The 13,649-nt window shown below is 40.9% G+C and overlaps 1 protein-coding gene across 8 annotated transcripts in view; it reads left to right on the forward strand.

The window, feature by feature from the left end:
• The window catches only part of LOC133136745 (probable thiopurine S-methyltransferase), a 36,617-nt gene that overhangs the window by 7,938 nt on the left and 15,030 nt on the right, over positions 1-13,649 (forward strand). For 6 of the 8 annotated variants that reach the window (XM_061254450.1, XM_061254445.1, XM_061254447.1 and 3 more), the window contains one exon: positions 11,147-11,245. In XM_061254450.1, the coding sequence (XP_061110434.1) occupies positions 11,151-11,245 (95 nt within the window). In that variant the 5' untranslated portion in view covers positions 11,147-11,150. The remainder of the gene's footprint in view (positions 1-11,146; positions 11,246-13,649) is intronic. The other 2 variants (XM_061254452.1, XM_061254453.1) reach the window with 1 other exon arrangement.

Consider the following 13,649-nt stretch of genomic DNA (forward strand, 5'->3'; position numbering starts at 1 on the left):
ACGGGCCCAAGCACCATGGCGCAACCGCCTTGGTGGCATAGTTGTGCCAATGGCATGTTTCACAATATGTACACACTTTGGAAATAATCACCTTCCTGGACAACGTATAGTGTGCACAGAAATTCCCCTTTGATCAATGAATATGTTGGTGCTGCTATTGGAATGCATCAATGATATAAGTCTCACTTCCTGTTGCCAGATGGTGGCGCTATAATATTGAGCCGTGTATGGTTTTTGAATTTGATTACACTCCAATAATAAACCTATTTCTCAATTTTCAGCCAAATCGGAAGATGTTCAGCGAAAATAAGGTCAATTCCTGTTTCCAGATGGTGGCGCTATAACATTGAGTCGTTTTTTGAATATGGATGTGATTACAGTCCAACAACGAACATAGCTGTGTAATATCAGGCACATCAGATGATCTACAATGAAATTACGACCACTTCCTGTTGGCGCAGCGAGACCTAAAATTGTGCGCCTCGCCCTTGCCATACCATTTGAGATATCAAAAATGATTTTGTAATTTAGGGTCAGGACTATTCTAAGATCACATTTGGTGTGAATGTGATGAATGCCATAGCAGGAACGCATACAAACATGATAAAAAGCTCACTTCCTGTTGCCAGATGGTGGCGCTAAAACATTGACCTCTTCTTGGCAAATGGATGTGATTACACTCTAACAGTGAACGTATTTGTAAAATATCAGCCAGATCAGACGTTGTAGACCATGAATTTATGGCTACTTCCTGTTGGTGCGGTGTGACATGAAAATTGTACGCCTCGCCATGACCATACCGTTTGAGATATCAAAAATATCCTTCCGATTTAGTATCATGACTATCCTGAGACCACTCTAACCACATTTGGTGTGAATGCGATGAACCCCCTAGGAGGAGTACTTAAAAGTGTAGTACGTGGAAAACGCACAAAATCCAAAACTTCCTGTTCGCATATTTGATTCGATGCGAATGAGGAATGTGTTTGTCCAGAGGAGCCCCACATGCATACCAAATTAGGTACAGGTAGCTCAAAATGCCTGCCCAGGGGTGTCTCGGTGGCGCAGCCTGTAGAGCACTGACTGCAAGCTTATTGCGAGCCGCGACGTCGGCGGTTCGAATCCGACCGTCCGACATTTGTCGCATGTCTTCCCCTCTCTCTCGCTCCCATTCTTCCTGCCTCTCTATACTATATACTGTCCAATAAAGCTGAAAAAAAGAAAGAAATGCCTGCCCACAATAAGACAACGCGATAGGGGGCGCTGTGGAGTCCCTGGGCAACGCCCAGGTCTGAGCATCTGAAAGATCCTGACAGCCACCACTTCTGATGTGTGTGCACAATTCCGTGATGTGTGTGCACAATTCCGTGAGTTTTCATCCCTGGTAAGCACCTCAAAAATGCTAAATAATAAATAATTATAGGGGGCGCTGTATAGCCACGCCCAGAAGAATGTGGATATGGATGTGATTGCACTCCAACAGTGAATATATTTGTAAAATATCAGCCCGATCAGATGATGTAGAATGGAATTAAGCCCACTTCCTGTTTTTGCTCGTAACGTGTATTTTACGCCTCGCCATTGCCAAACCGTTTGAGATATCAAAAATCCTTTCACAATTTATGTTCACGACTATGGTATGATCATGCTGACCACATTTGGTGTGAATGTGATGAATGCTCTTGCAGGAACATATACAAATATGATAAAAACCACACTTCCTGTTGCCAGATGGTGGCGCTATAACATTGACCCGTTCTTGGCATATGGATATGATTACACTCCCACAATTAATGTATTTGTAAAATATCAGCCAGATCAGACGATGAAAACCACAAAATTATGGCCACTTCCTGTTGGCGTGGCGAGACGTAAAATTTTACGCCTCACCATGGCCGTACCGTTTGAGATATCAAAACTATCCTGGCAATTTAGGATCATTACTATCCTGAGACCATTCTGACCACATTTGGTGTGAATGCGATGAACTGCCTAGGAGGAGTACTTAAAAGTGTAGTACGTGTAAAACACACAAAATCCAAAATGGCTGACTTCCTGTTCACATATTTGATTGGATGCAAATTAGAAATGTGTTTGTCCTGAGGAACCCCACTGGCAAAGCAAATTTGCTGCCTGTAGCTCAAAGTGCCTGCCCACAATAGAAGACAACGTGATAGGGGGCGCTGTGGAGTCCACAACCAGGTCTGAGCATCTGATAGATCCTGACGGCCACCACTTCTGATGTATGGGCAAAATTTCAAGACTTTTTACGCATGGCAAAGCCCTCCAAAATGTGACGGAAGAGAGAATAATAATAATCCTTCCAATAACAATAGGGTCCTTCGTACCCTACGGTGCTTGGGCCCTAATAATAATAATAATAATAATCCTTCCAATAACAATAGGGTCCTTCGCACCCTACGGTGCTTGGGCCCTAATAATAATAATAATCCTTCAATAACAATAGGGTCCTTCGCACCCTACAGTGCTTGGCCCTAATAATAATAATAATCCTTCCAATAACAATAGGGTCCTTCGCACCCTACGGTGCTTGGGCCCTAATAAAAATAATAATCCTTCCAATAACAATAGGGTCCTTCGCACCCTACGGTGCTTGGGCCCTAATAAAAATAATAATCCTTCCAATAACAATAGGGTCCTTCGCACCCTACGGTGCTTGGGCCCTAATAATAATAATAATCCTTCCAATAACAATAGGGTCCTTCGCACCCTATGGTGCTTGGGCCCTAATAATAATAATAATCCTTCCAATAACAATAGGGTCCTTCCCACCCTACGGTGCTTGGGCCCTAATAATTGGGAAAGGGGCAATATTTAGAATATATAGGAGTTTAGATTTGGATAAAGGAAGAGAGTTTGAAAATAATACATTATTATAACCCTTGTAGAAGATTGGAAGTTGAGTCATTTAACGAAATAGAAACACATTTAGAGCGAATATAGTTTGGTGTGGTGATTTTAATGCACATAGTACCATGTGGGGGGATCATAATGATGCCAATGGTTCGGTAATTGAAGAACTAATGGAGAATACAAATGAGTATGTTTATGATGGAAATGGAACAATAATAAATTTGAATACAGGTAAGGAGTCAGCGATAGACATTACATTAGCCTCTGAATTTGTGGCAAGGAAATGCTCATGGGAAAGTGGTAAGAGAATCCACTTTGGATAGTGATCATTATCCAATATTAATTAAAGTAGGGATGAGAGTAGGAAAAGACACCACAGAGAGACTAAAGGTACGGAATTTTAAATTGGCAGATTGGGATGCATTTAAGGAGTTGAGTGAGCAAGAAATGATGGAAATTGACACGAGACAAGGTATTGAAATAGTAAATCAGAGGATATAGGAGGCAGTATTGGTAGCAACGGAGCAATCCATTCCAAGGAAAGGTGGTAGGGGTAAAGAGAAAATGGTACCTTAGTGGACAAAAAAATGTGGTGAGGCAGTGAAGAATCTAAATAAAGCTTTCAGACTTCTGAATGGAACTCATAACTTTCAGAACTTAATAAAGTATATAAAAAGACAAGCCATGGTGAGGAAAATTGTTAAGAAAGCAAAAAGAAAATATTGGAGGAATTTCTGTAACTCAGTTGGTAGAGACACACCAGTAGTAGAAATATGGGGGATGATTAAAAAAAATGGAAAAGAGAGAATATGGATATCCAGTTTTAGATAATGGAGAAATGTCAGCTGTGTCTAATGGGGAGATGGCTGAAATACTTGCTGAGACATTTGTGAAAGTGCACAGCTCAAACAATATTAATGACGAAAGTAAAAGGGGAAGAGAGACAACTATTAGAATAGTTAGGGGGCGACATGGCTCAGGCAGTAAGAGCAGTCGTCTGGCAGTCGGAGGGTTGCCGGTTCAATCCCCCGCCCGGGCTGTGTCGAAGTGTCCCTCAGCAAGACACCCAACCCCCAAATGCTCCTGATGAGCTGCTCGGCGCCTTGCATGGCAGCCAATCGCCGTTGGTGTGTGAGTGTGTGTATGAATGGGTGAATGAGAAGCATCACATTGTACAGCGCTTTGGATAAAGGCGCTATATAAATGCCAACCTTTTTTTTTTTTTTTGAATAGTGGAGAATGAGGAGTCGAGCAAGATTATAAACACACTTTTCACTCAAGTGGAGCTTAATTATGTAATTAGGAAATCAGGGATTACATCACCAGGCAAAGATCAAATTTGCTACATTACTCTGCACCATCTTAGTGAAGCATCAAAATAAGTTTTAATAGAGTTTTATAATAAAGTGCGGGAAGAAGGGAGATTACCCACCAGTTGGAGAGAAGCAGTAATTGTACCTATTTGTAAATCAGGAAAAGATCATAACAACCCAATTAATTATAGACCTATAGCACTGACATCTCATCTATGTAAAATAATAGAAAAGATGGAAAAATGAAAGACTAACATATTATATAGAAACAAGAGGTTTAATGACACAATATCAAAGTGGGTTCAGGAAAGGAAGGGGAATTACGGACCCAACGCTTTGTATAGAACATGAAATAACAAAGGCTCAAATAAATAAAGAGAGTGTAGTAGCAGTCTTTTTCTGATGTGGAAAAGGCGTATGATATGTTGTGGAAAGAAGGATTATTGATGAAGTTAGATAAATTAAGAATAGGAGGAAGAATGTACAGGTGGATAAAGGATTTCTTCAGTGATAGAGCAATTCTAGTTAGAGTAGGAAGATGTTATTATTAAGATGTTATGTATATTACAAATACATTGTCGAAAATGGTACTCCACAAGGAAGTATAATTAGTCCTTTATTGTTTTCTGTTATGATTAATTATGTATTTTCAAATATAGATAAAAGATATTGTAGTGTCAATTTACGCTGATGATGGGGCAATGTGGAAAAGAGGAAGAAATTTAGAGTTTATAGTGAAGAAGGTGCAAGAGGCAATTAGTAAAGTTGAAGTGGGGTTTTACATTTTCAGTCGAGAAAAGTCACTATTTTTTACAAGGAAGAAGATAGGGAACCAATTCAATCTAAGATTATATAGGAAAGAGTTCGAAATCTTTAGGTTTATGGTTTGATGAGAGATTAACGTGGGCAGTCCACATACAAAAGATAATCGATAAATGTAAAAAGGTATTGAATGTGATGAGTTGTTTAGTAGGAACTGAATGGGGTGCAGAAAGAACAGCAATGGCAGCTATATATATATAAGTTTAATCAGATCTGTTTTTGATTATGGGTGTGTAGTATATGGATCTGCAGCAGACAGTTTGTTTAAGGAATTGGAGGTAATACAATATCAGGCATTTAGATTATGTTGTGGTGTAATTAAAACAACCCCAGTAGCAGCATTGCAAGTGGATATAGGAGAAGCACCACTGAATCTAAGAAGAACACAACTTTATTTAAATGATTGGGTAAATTCACGAGGTCAGCAATCAGCATCCAACTCTGAGCCTTGTTGGGGAAAAAGCAAAAAGAAAGATAAGAGCTTTGGGTGGGTCATTGATCAAAAAACAAGAGAAATAGAGATTAGGGAGAAGAAGTCCAACCGTTCCTTTTCCGGCGGTTCCTCCATGGTTTTTTCCGGAGATTATGGCTGAGTTTGAACTTTTAGAGAGAATAACTGTTCAAAAAAAAATTGAACAGTAGTGCACTTTACATAAGTATTATCTTTCTATTCCTCTGTCTCTCTAGCTAAATCTTTCCCTCTTTCACTCTAAAATTAACACGGCCGCCTCTAATCCCCACAAACTGTTTTCAGCCTTCTCCTCTCTTCTGGCCCCCCTCCTCCCTCATCACTCACACCTGATGACTTTGTCTCCTTCTTTGAAAAGAAAGTCGATGCCATTCGCAATTCCTTCAGCCCACCGTCTCCCCCTGCTGACCCTCCTACCTTCCCCAACTCCCTATCCGCCTTTTCTCCCCTCTCTGACTCCGACACTTTGAAACTCCTCACATCCCACCACCCAACCACCTGTCCTCCTGACCCCATCCCCTCCCTTCTACAATCTATCCCTAATGACATTTCTCTCCTCTCTAATCAACACCTCCCTGTCTTCCGGCACCATGCCCTCTTCCCTGAAGAGGGCCAGAGTCACTCCCCTGCTCAAAAAACCTACTCTTGACCCCTCTGTTCTGAACAACTACCGGCCTGTCTCTCTTCTTCCCTTTCTCGCTAAAACTCTGGAACTGTCAGTCTGCTCCCAACTGTCCACTTATCTTCTCCAGAACAATCTCCATGATCCTAACCAGTCCGGGTTCAAGAGTGGCCACTCCACTGAGACCGTCCTGCTTGTGGTCTCTGAGGCACTCCACTCTGCTAAAGCCAAATGCCTCTCCTCTGTCCTCATCTTCCTCGACCTGTCGGCTGCCTTCGATACAGTCAACCATGAGATTCTGCTCTCTTCGCTGACTGGGATGGGTGTCACAGGATCTGCACTGGCATGGTTTTCCTCCTCAGCCTCTGATTGGCTCAGTCTCTGACCCCCACCCCCTACAAACTGGAGTCCCGCAGGGCTCAGTTCTTGGTCCTCTCCTCTTCTCTCTATACACCATGTCTCTTGGTTCTGTAATCTCTTTCCATGGCTTTTCATACCATTCTTACGCTGATGACACCCAACTCTTTCTTTCCTTGCCCCCCAATGCCCAGGTCACCACACAGATCTCTGCCTGCTTGGCTGATATCTCTGCGTGGATGACTTCCCACCACCTGAATCTTAACCTTGCCAAGACTGAGCTTCTCTACATCCCTGCTAAGTCCTCTCCAACAATCGACCTCTCACTGACTGTTGAGGACTTTGTAGTATCCTCCTCCCATATAGCCAATACTCTTGGGGTGACTCTTGATGACCTCACCCTGGCTCCACATGTATCCTCCACTGCCAGAACCTGCAGGTTCTTCCTCTACAATATACGCCGTATCCGTCATCTCCTGACGGAGAAAGCCACCCAGCTCCTAGTCCAGGCGCTCGTCATTTCCCGCCTGGATTACTGCAACTTCCTCCTAGCCAGTCTCCCAGCTTGTGCCATCAAGCCCCTCCAGCTGGTTCAGAATGCTACAGCCCGCCTGATCACCAGTCAGCCAAGGTCGGCTCATATCACCCCATTCCTCATTGGCCTCCACTGACTTCCTATTGCCGCACGCATCCACTTAGGCCCTAATGTTGGCATTTCAGGCCGCTAAGGGGACTGCCCCACCTTACATACAATCCTTAATCACTCCCTTCTCTCCAGCTAGACCACTCCGGTCTGCCAGCTCTGGTCGCCTTATGGTTCCCTCACTACGAGCACCTAGCGGTCGAGCTGCAGTACCTTAGTCCTACCTCCTGATTTCCTGACTATTTTGTTTAGAACAGCTAGTGTTTACTAGTTATGGATGTGATGCTTTAACTTGTGGAAGAACCTATGCACTTGTAAATCGCTTTGGATTAAAAGCGTCTGCCAAATGACTAAAATGTAAATGTGATGGTCAAATATACACAGACGCATCAAAAACCAGTAATGGTAGGGTTGGAGTTTCTCAATCTCTCCTGCTGTGATTGACCAATTACCATCTGAACTCCCTAACAATGTCACTTTCTCCCTGCTCTGGGCTCCCTGCTCTAGCCTATATCCTCTCACCTTTTCCTGAGCACCCCCTTTCTGGCCCTGGCCCCAACCCCAGCCCATGACCAGCTGTGCATGTCCCTCCTGCCACTGTTGATTCAGCTGTAGCACCAAGCCTGTCCCCTTGCCTGACAATGCTACCCATTGGTCTTCCTGCCATCCCTCTTCCTCATCTCTGCTTCAAATTATTAATCTGTTTGTATTTAAAACCATTCTTTCAACAAACCGGTGTCAACCAGCGGCAGATGGGTTCCCTTCTACTCAAGGTGTCTTCCTGTCAGCGCTATACAAATAAAAATTGATTGAAAGTTTCAAAGTGTCAGAAAGTGGGGGAAAAACAAAAAACAAAACCAGAATTTCTAACCTGAATGTCCTTCACAAACATTGTTTGCAGCTAACGTTAGCTAATAAACACCAGACGCTCATCGGCGGCCATACAGAGGAACACTGGGATGATAGCTTTACAAACATGAAATAATAAAACGTTAAATTCGACCTTGTCTGTTCTAAAACTAGTAAGCTATAACTGTAGCTAGCTAGTTTGCACTTGTGTTCGTGTTAATGATGTTGGCTAGCTAACGTTAAGGGGGTTGCAGACATCTAACATTAATGTTATATTAGCTAGCATCTTATAAATAAAACAATTTTGCTCAGTTTTCGTAATTTCTTTTTTTATATTCCAACATTTATTTTACGTGTTAAGTCCTTGGTTAAATGACACAGAAAACGCTGCCTGCTATTCACATTCCTCAACCTTCCACACAGAACTAAGTTCTTTGCTGTAGTGACGTCATAGTGATTTAATCTGTAAGGCAAAATTAATCGAATGTTAAAGAGGGTTAAGTTTTAATTGATAATTCTAGAATCTTGTAAAGGTGAGACTGCAACCGCTAATGTAACGTCTGTCATGTTTATGTAAAACAGGCATTTGAAATAGGATTGTATTAAAAATGTATATGCAAAGATAACTTTCACGGAGGTGATCTGTGATCTATAATTGGTTCCTTTTTTCTAATCGTCAGTATCTTTTTGAATGTTACGGTCGTGACAGTTAAGGAAGCTTATTAAAATAAGCAGACATTAAAGAACATATGCTTATTGCAAAGGCATGTTATTTTGTATTTCAGCATTTTGACTGGGTTTAATGTTATCTAGCTTGCTGAAGTAGGCTACCTACTGTCAATGCGTCAACATAGCTAGTGTACAGTAATAGTAAAGCCAACATTTGGAATGAAATAATGCGTTGATTGAAGGCTGTTTCTATTCGGATAAAGTGTGTGAAAAATAGATTTTTAGTTGGGTTATTGATAAAATGTTGCTAGTTAACCAAAACATGAAAATACAGAAAAGGCCCATCCCTAATATGTTTTATTCATGAAACAATGGTTAGCATCAATGCATATGCATTATCGGTGATAATTTAAATAATATGATACTTTCCTTAGTAAAAGCGACTATAGACATGTTGCCATTTTGTTTGGTACTGTTAGAAACCCCCCAAATACACCAGAAGGCGGAAGTATCCGAGAGGTGAAGGAAACGCGTGGGGTCTGACCAATGCTACTGGAACAGGGTCAATTTAATTTTGTTCTCGTTTATCTGACTCCAAAAGTTCAACTGCTCCTCTGTTCTAACAGTTCAACAAAAGGAACTGCAAATGTCCGGCAATAGTGTGGCTCTATATGATCGCTATCTATTTGTATAGACGCGGACGTGCCTGTGGCCTGTATAGCCTACAATTATACACTTAGTATGTGTGCAGTGGTGAGAGCCAAGAGGATGCAGGTTCAAATTAATACAATTTATTAAACAATGTGCATTGCAGAAATAGAATGACATTGTGTTACAAGAATTACAAGTTGTAATATGAATGGCTATACGCAAATAGTGCGCAGGAGATCGTATTAGCGAGTCTCCTCGAACCATTCCACGTTCCCCTCTATATACCCAGGGTTTACAGGAAAACAACAAATCAACAAATAAAGAGTCACAAGATGGCGGTAACAATGGTCCTGCTGATGTTATCTCTGTATGTCCAACAAACCTGGTTAACCTTTGTATTACAGCTGGATGCTGACTCACAGGTAACTTGCATTACCTGTGGTTTATTCCTACAAGATCTTTATTCAGCAACCAGTGTACTACACCACCAATAACACCAAACTATTTCCCACATCATTAGCTATTGACGAGCACTGTCTTCATCAAACCTTGCTGACCCTGTGTCAACATGGTCAACGCAGTCTGTCTGCAATTGGGGTTTAGCTCTTGCTCAGGGACACTTCAACACACCCAGGGTGGGATTGAACCGGCAGCCCTCAAACTGCCAGACGAATGCAAGTTGTTTTTTGAAAGCTATCAGAGTTGAATGCACAGCACATTTTATCACTTAGAGTGGGTAAACTTTTAGCTAAATAGAGAAAAAGAAAGTCCCCTTAGCAGCTAATGTGCTAGCAGAGTGCCATCAGACTTCCTTTACATCTGACAAAAAATTATGAAAGTAATTAAAAAAATAACTTCTGGAGGATAACAAGAAAATATTTTACTCCCTAACTAGGTACAGAGTGTTATACCAATATTTAGCTTATTTTTATAAACATTTCAATTTTTCCATTTTCATGTCTAGCTGGTCGATTAGGTGCTTGAACTCTATAGCTTGTCGAAAAAAACAATGCTGTTGTACCGATAAATATGTGCATTTTACATTGAATGTTATAGCTGATTGGTCATGATCTTACAACGCGGTGCAGGTTATGATTTGATCAAATCACTAGGTAACATGAGACTGTAAAAAATCTGTAGAGTTCAGTGAATATATGAGAACACCGACAGCTGAAATGTGAATGTTTGGACCAAATGGGAGATACCGAATTGGACATATCTACGGAAAGACTGGTTTTCTGCTGATCCAACATCTAGCAGTAGTATCTAGCAATTAATTCATTCCCATTCATAACCTCAAAATGAAAGCCCCAACGAATCTCTAAATCGCAGTTATTTATATATAGCCTACAAACGTCCCTATATTTTGTTAGCTTTGACTTTGCTTCCTGACTGTATTTGGGAGAGCTTCTGGAAAGTTTCAACAGACTGGGGGTGGGATAGTGTTGTTTATTTATTTTGAATGAAGGTTTTGGAATGGCTACCACAGTCCCTAGACTTTAATATTATTCAAAATCTGTGGAGAGATCTCCAAGATGAAGTACATGCAAGGTGTTCTGCCTAGAAGCTAGAATTGAAAGACTCTTAGCTGGCTACAGGTAGTGTTTACAAGCTGTTATAGCTGCCGCATGGTGGACAGCACCTTAATATTCCCATCTTTGCACCACAAAGTCAGAAGACGAGGGTCTACTACGTTAAACAAAGAACAGTACAGACATAGAGTCACAAAAGAAAAGAATGATAATATAATTGTTAGCATAGGGGATACAGAACAACCAGAAACATTCCATAAACATGGTTTATGAGAGCAGGGTACTTTGTATGGTAGTTTGTTAAAATGATTTACCGAGTTATCCAACAATACCCTTGTTTTGCAGCAGTATGAACACCCAGGTGGATAGAGTAATGGACCTATCGGAGTGGAAGGACCGCTGGCAGGAAGGAAGAATCGGCTTTCATCAGCTTCATGTGCACAAGTAAACAAGGCTTGATATGGGCTGCTCAGCTCCTGCATTGATAGTTGCCATAAAGCTCCAGATCACAGAAACTCAAACCTGGGCCTTGAGGCCAGTAGTCCTGCTAGTTCTTCCAATTCTAGTTAATTCTAGTTCTAGTTCAAGATAATTTATTCATTCACCTAACTGATTGGCCGAAGATTATATTTACCTGGTCTAAATATAATAAGGGGAAGTGATCGCTTACACCAGAAGTTAACATCTGTACAATGGTAGTTTTTCTCCTGAGGAATGTGGTTTATTATTGACTATCCCTGACACTAAAACACTGATTGATTGGACCAATATTTCTCAAGAAAACTACAAATAACTACACAACGTCCCTGTGTTCGGAAGACCGTGTAAGCTCATAATGATCTGAACAACTTTTCACTCTGTTATGCAGGCTGAGCCGTATAAACCTGCCCGGTTCGTAGTCACTAGTTAGCAACAGCTTCCCCAAAGCAAGGCAAGGCCAGCCCGCCACAATGTTGCAATCGATCACCATTACCATATCACAAATGTCACAAATTGTCTGCATTTCTTTAGTGAATCAAGTTTTTTTATTGAAAAAACACATGTAATTGGGAAAAGCCATGGGAGGAGAATATTGCATTCATTATGTTTCCGTGATTTATAAACACCAAAATGACGTGGCCTCCTGTAGTGTTAACATAGCAATTAATAGGGCTGGGAAAATCTAGGGATAATTTAGAAAAATCGAACTTTTATTCATAATTCTCTAAATATGTGTATGAATATAAATACAGTGTAAATACAGCAGTAATTAAACATGAGAGTGCATGAGGTAGAAGCTTCACCAGAGACTGGCACTAGAATATCACCGAGTGCCTGGTTAAGCTTGAATCTTCCAGGCTCTGAAACAGCACATGTACTATATTTTGCATCATCATCATAAAACTTTATATTAGACCGCAAGAATTAATTCTCGTCCCAAGGCCCATTGCAATGAATGCATTTTGAGTGATTGATTTTATGTGAAAAATTACTTTCAACAGCACTTATTCTGCAATTAGCTTCAATGCATCGACCATTACGTTGCTGAATAGCATAGCCATTCACTCATAAAAATGGCATAAACTGTGCATTTCTTTTAGTGAGTCAAGTTTTTTTATTTTAAAAACACTTGTATTTAGGAAAAGCCATGGAAGAAGGAGGGTATTGCATTCATCGTGTTGCAATCCATATAATTAAGGTATATGAGAAGAAACAATATGTGGTGTATTCCTGCCTTTTGCCCAATGTATGTTGGGATAGGCTCCAGTCCCCCTGCGACCCTGTTCAGGATAAGCGGGTTAAGATAATGGATGGATGGATATTTATGATGTTAATAGTTTTAAAATTAGTTGAATAAGACCATTGCAGTTTCTTAATCTTTACTCATTAATATGTGCGTTTCGCTCAACGCGAATTCCTGCCCATCTCAATCGAATTGAAACAAGGTGATCATTATTCTCTGGCAGGGAGGGGCGATGCCATGTGCGAGAACACCAACTGTAAAGCACGATAAAATGACAAAAGCTTAGGCTATTCACTTTTGAGGTAAACATTTTTCATCACAGAACACATTTCATTACAGAAAATGCCACGGATGACTGGACGTCATGAGTGCATTTCTTCCATGTGTACTACAACTTCTCCTGCTTCGTTTCAATATTCAGCAATATGCCCATTTGTACATTTCCACACTCTAACCACTGCACCTCAAAATAATACATACGTGATATGTAGTGGTGTTTTATTTTATTTAGCGAATGCAAATTTCTCAAGCCAAGCAGTAGCCTTTAGAGTTCATTTCAAGTTGCATTTGGAATCTGTTGCTGTCAACTCTCAATATGAGATCCAAAGAGCTGTCACTATCAGTGAAGCAAGCCATCATTGGGCTGAAAAATCTAAACAAACCCATCAGAGAGATAGCAAAAACATTAGGTGTGGCCAAATCAACTGTTTGGAACATTCTTAAAAAGAAAGAACGCACCGGTGAGCTCAGCAACACCAAAAGACCCAGAAGACCACGGAAAACAACTGTGGTGGATGACAGTAGAATTCTTTCCCTGGTGAAGAAAAACCCCTTCACAACAGTTGGCCAGATCAAGAACACTCTCCAGGAGGTAGGTGTATGTGTGTCAAAGTCAACAATCAAGAGAAGTCTTCACCAGCGTGAATACAAAGGGTTCACCACAAAATGTAAACCATTGGTGAGCCTCAAAAACAGGAAGACCAGATTAGAGTTTGCCAAACAACATCTAAAAAAGCCTTTACAGTTCTGGAACAACATCCTATGGACAGATGAGATGAAGATCAACTTGTACCAGAATGATGGGAAGAGAAGAGTATGGAGAAGGAAAGGAACTGCTCATGATCC

Source organism: Conger conger, chromosome 9, assembly GCF_963514075.1.
Source record: "Conger conger chromosome 9, fConCon1.1, whole genome shotgun sequence".
NCBI lineage: Eukaryota > Metazoa > Chordata > Actinopteri > Anguilliformes > Congridae > Conger > Conger conger.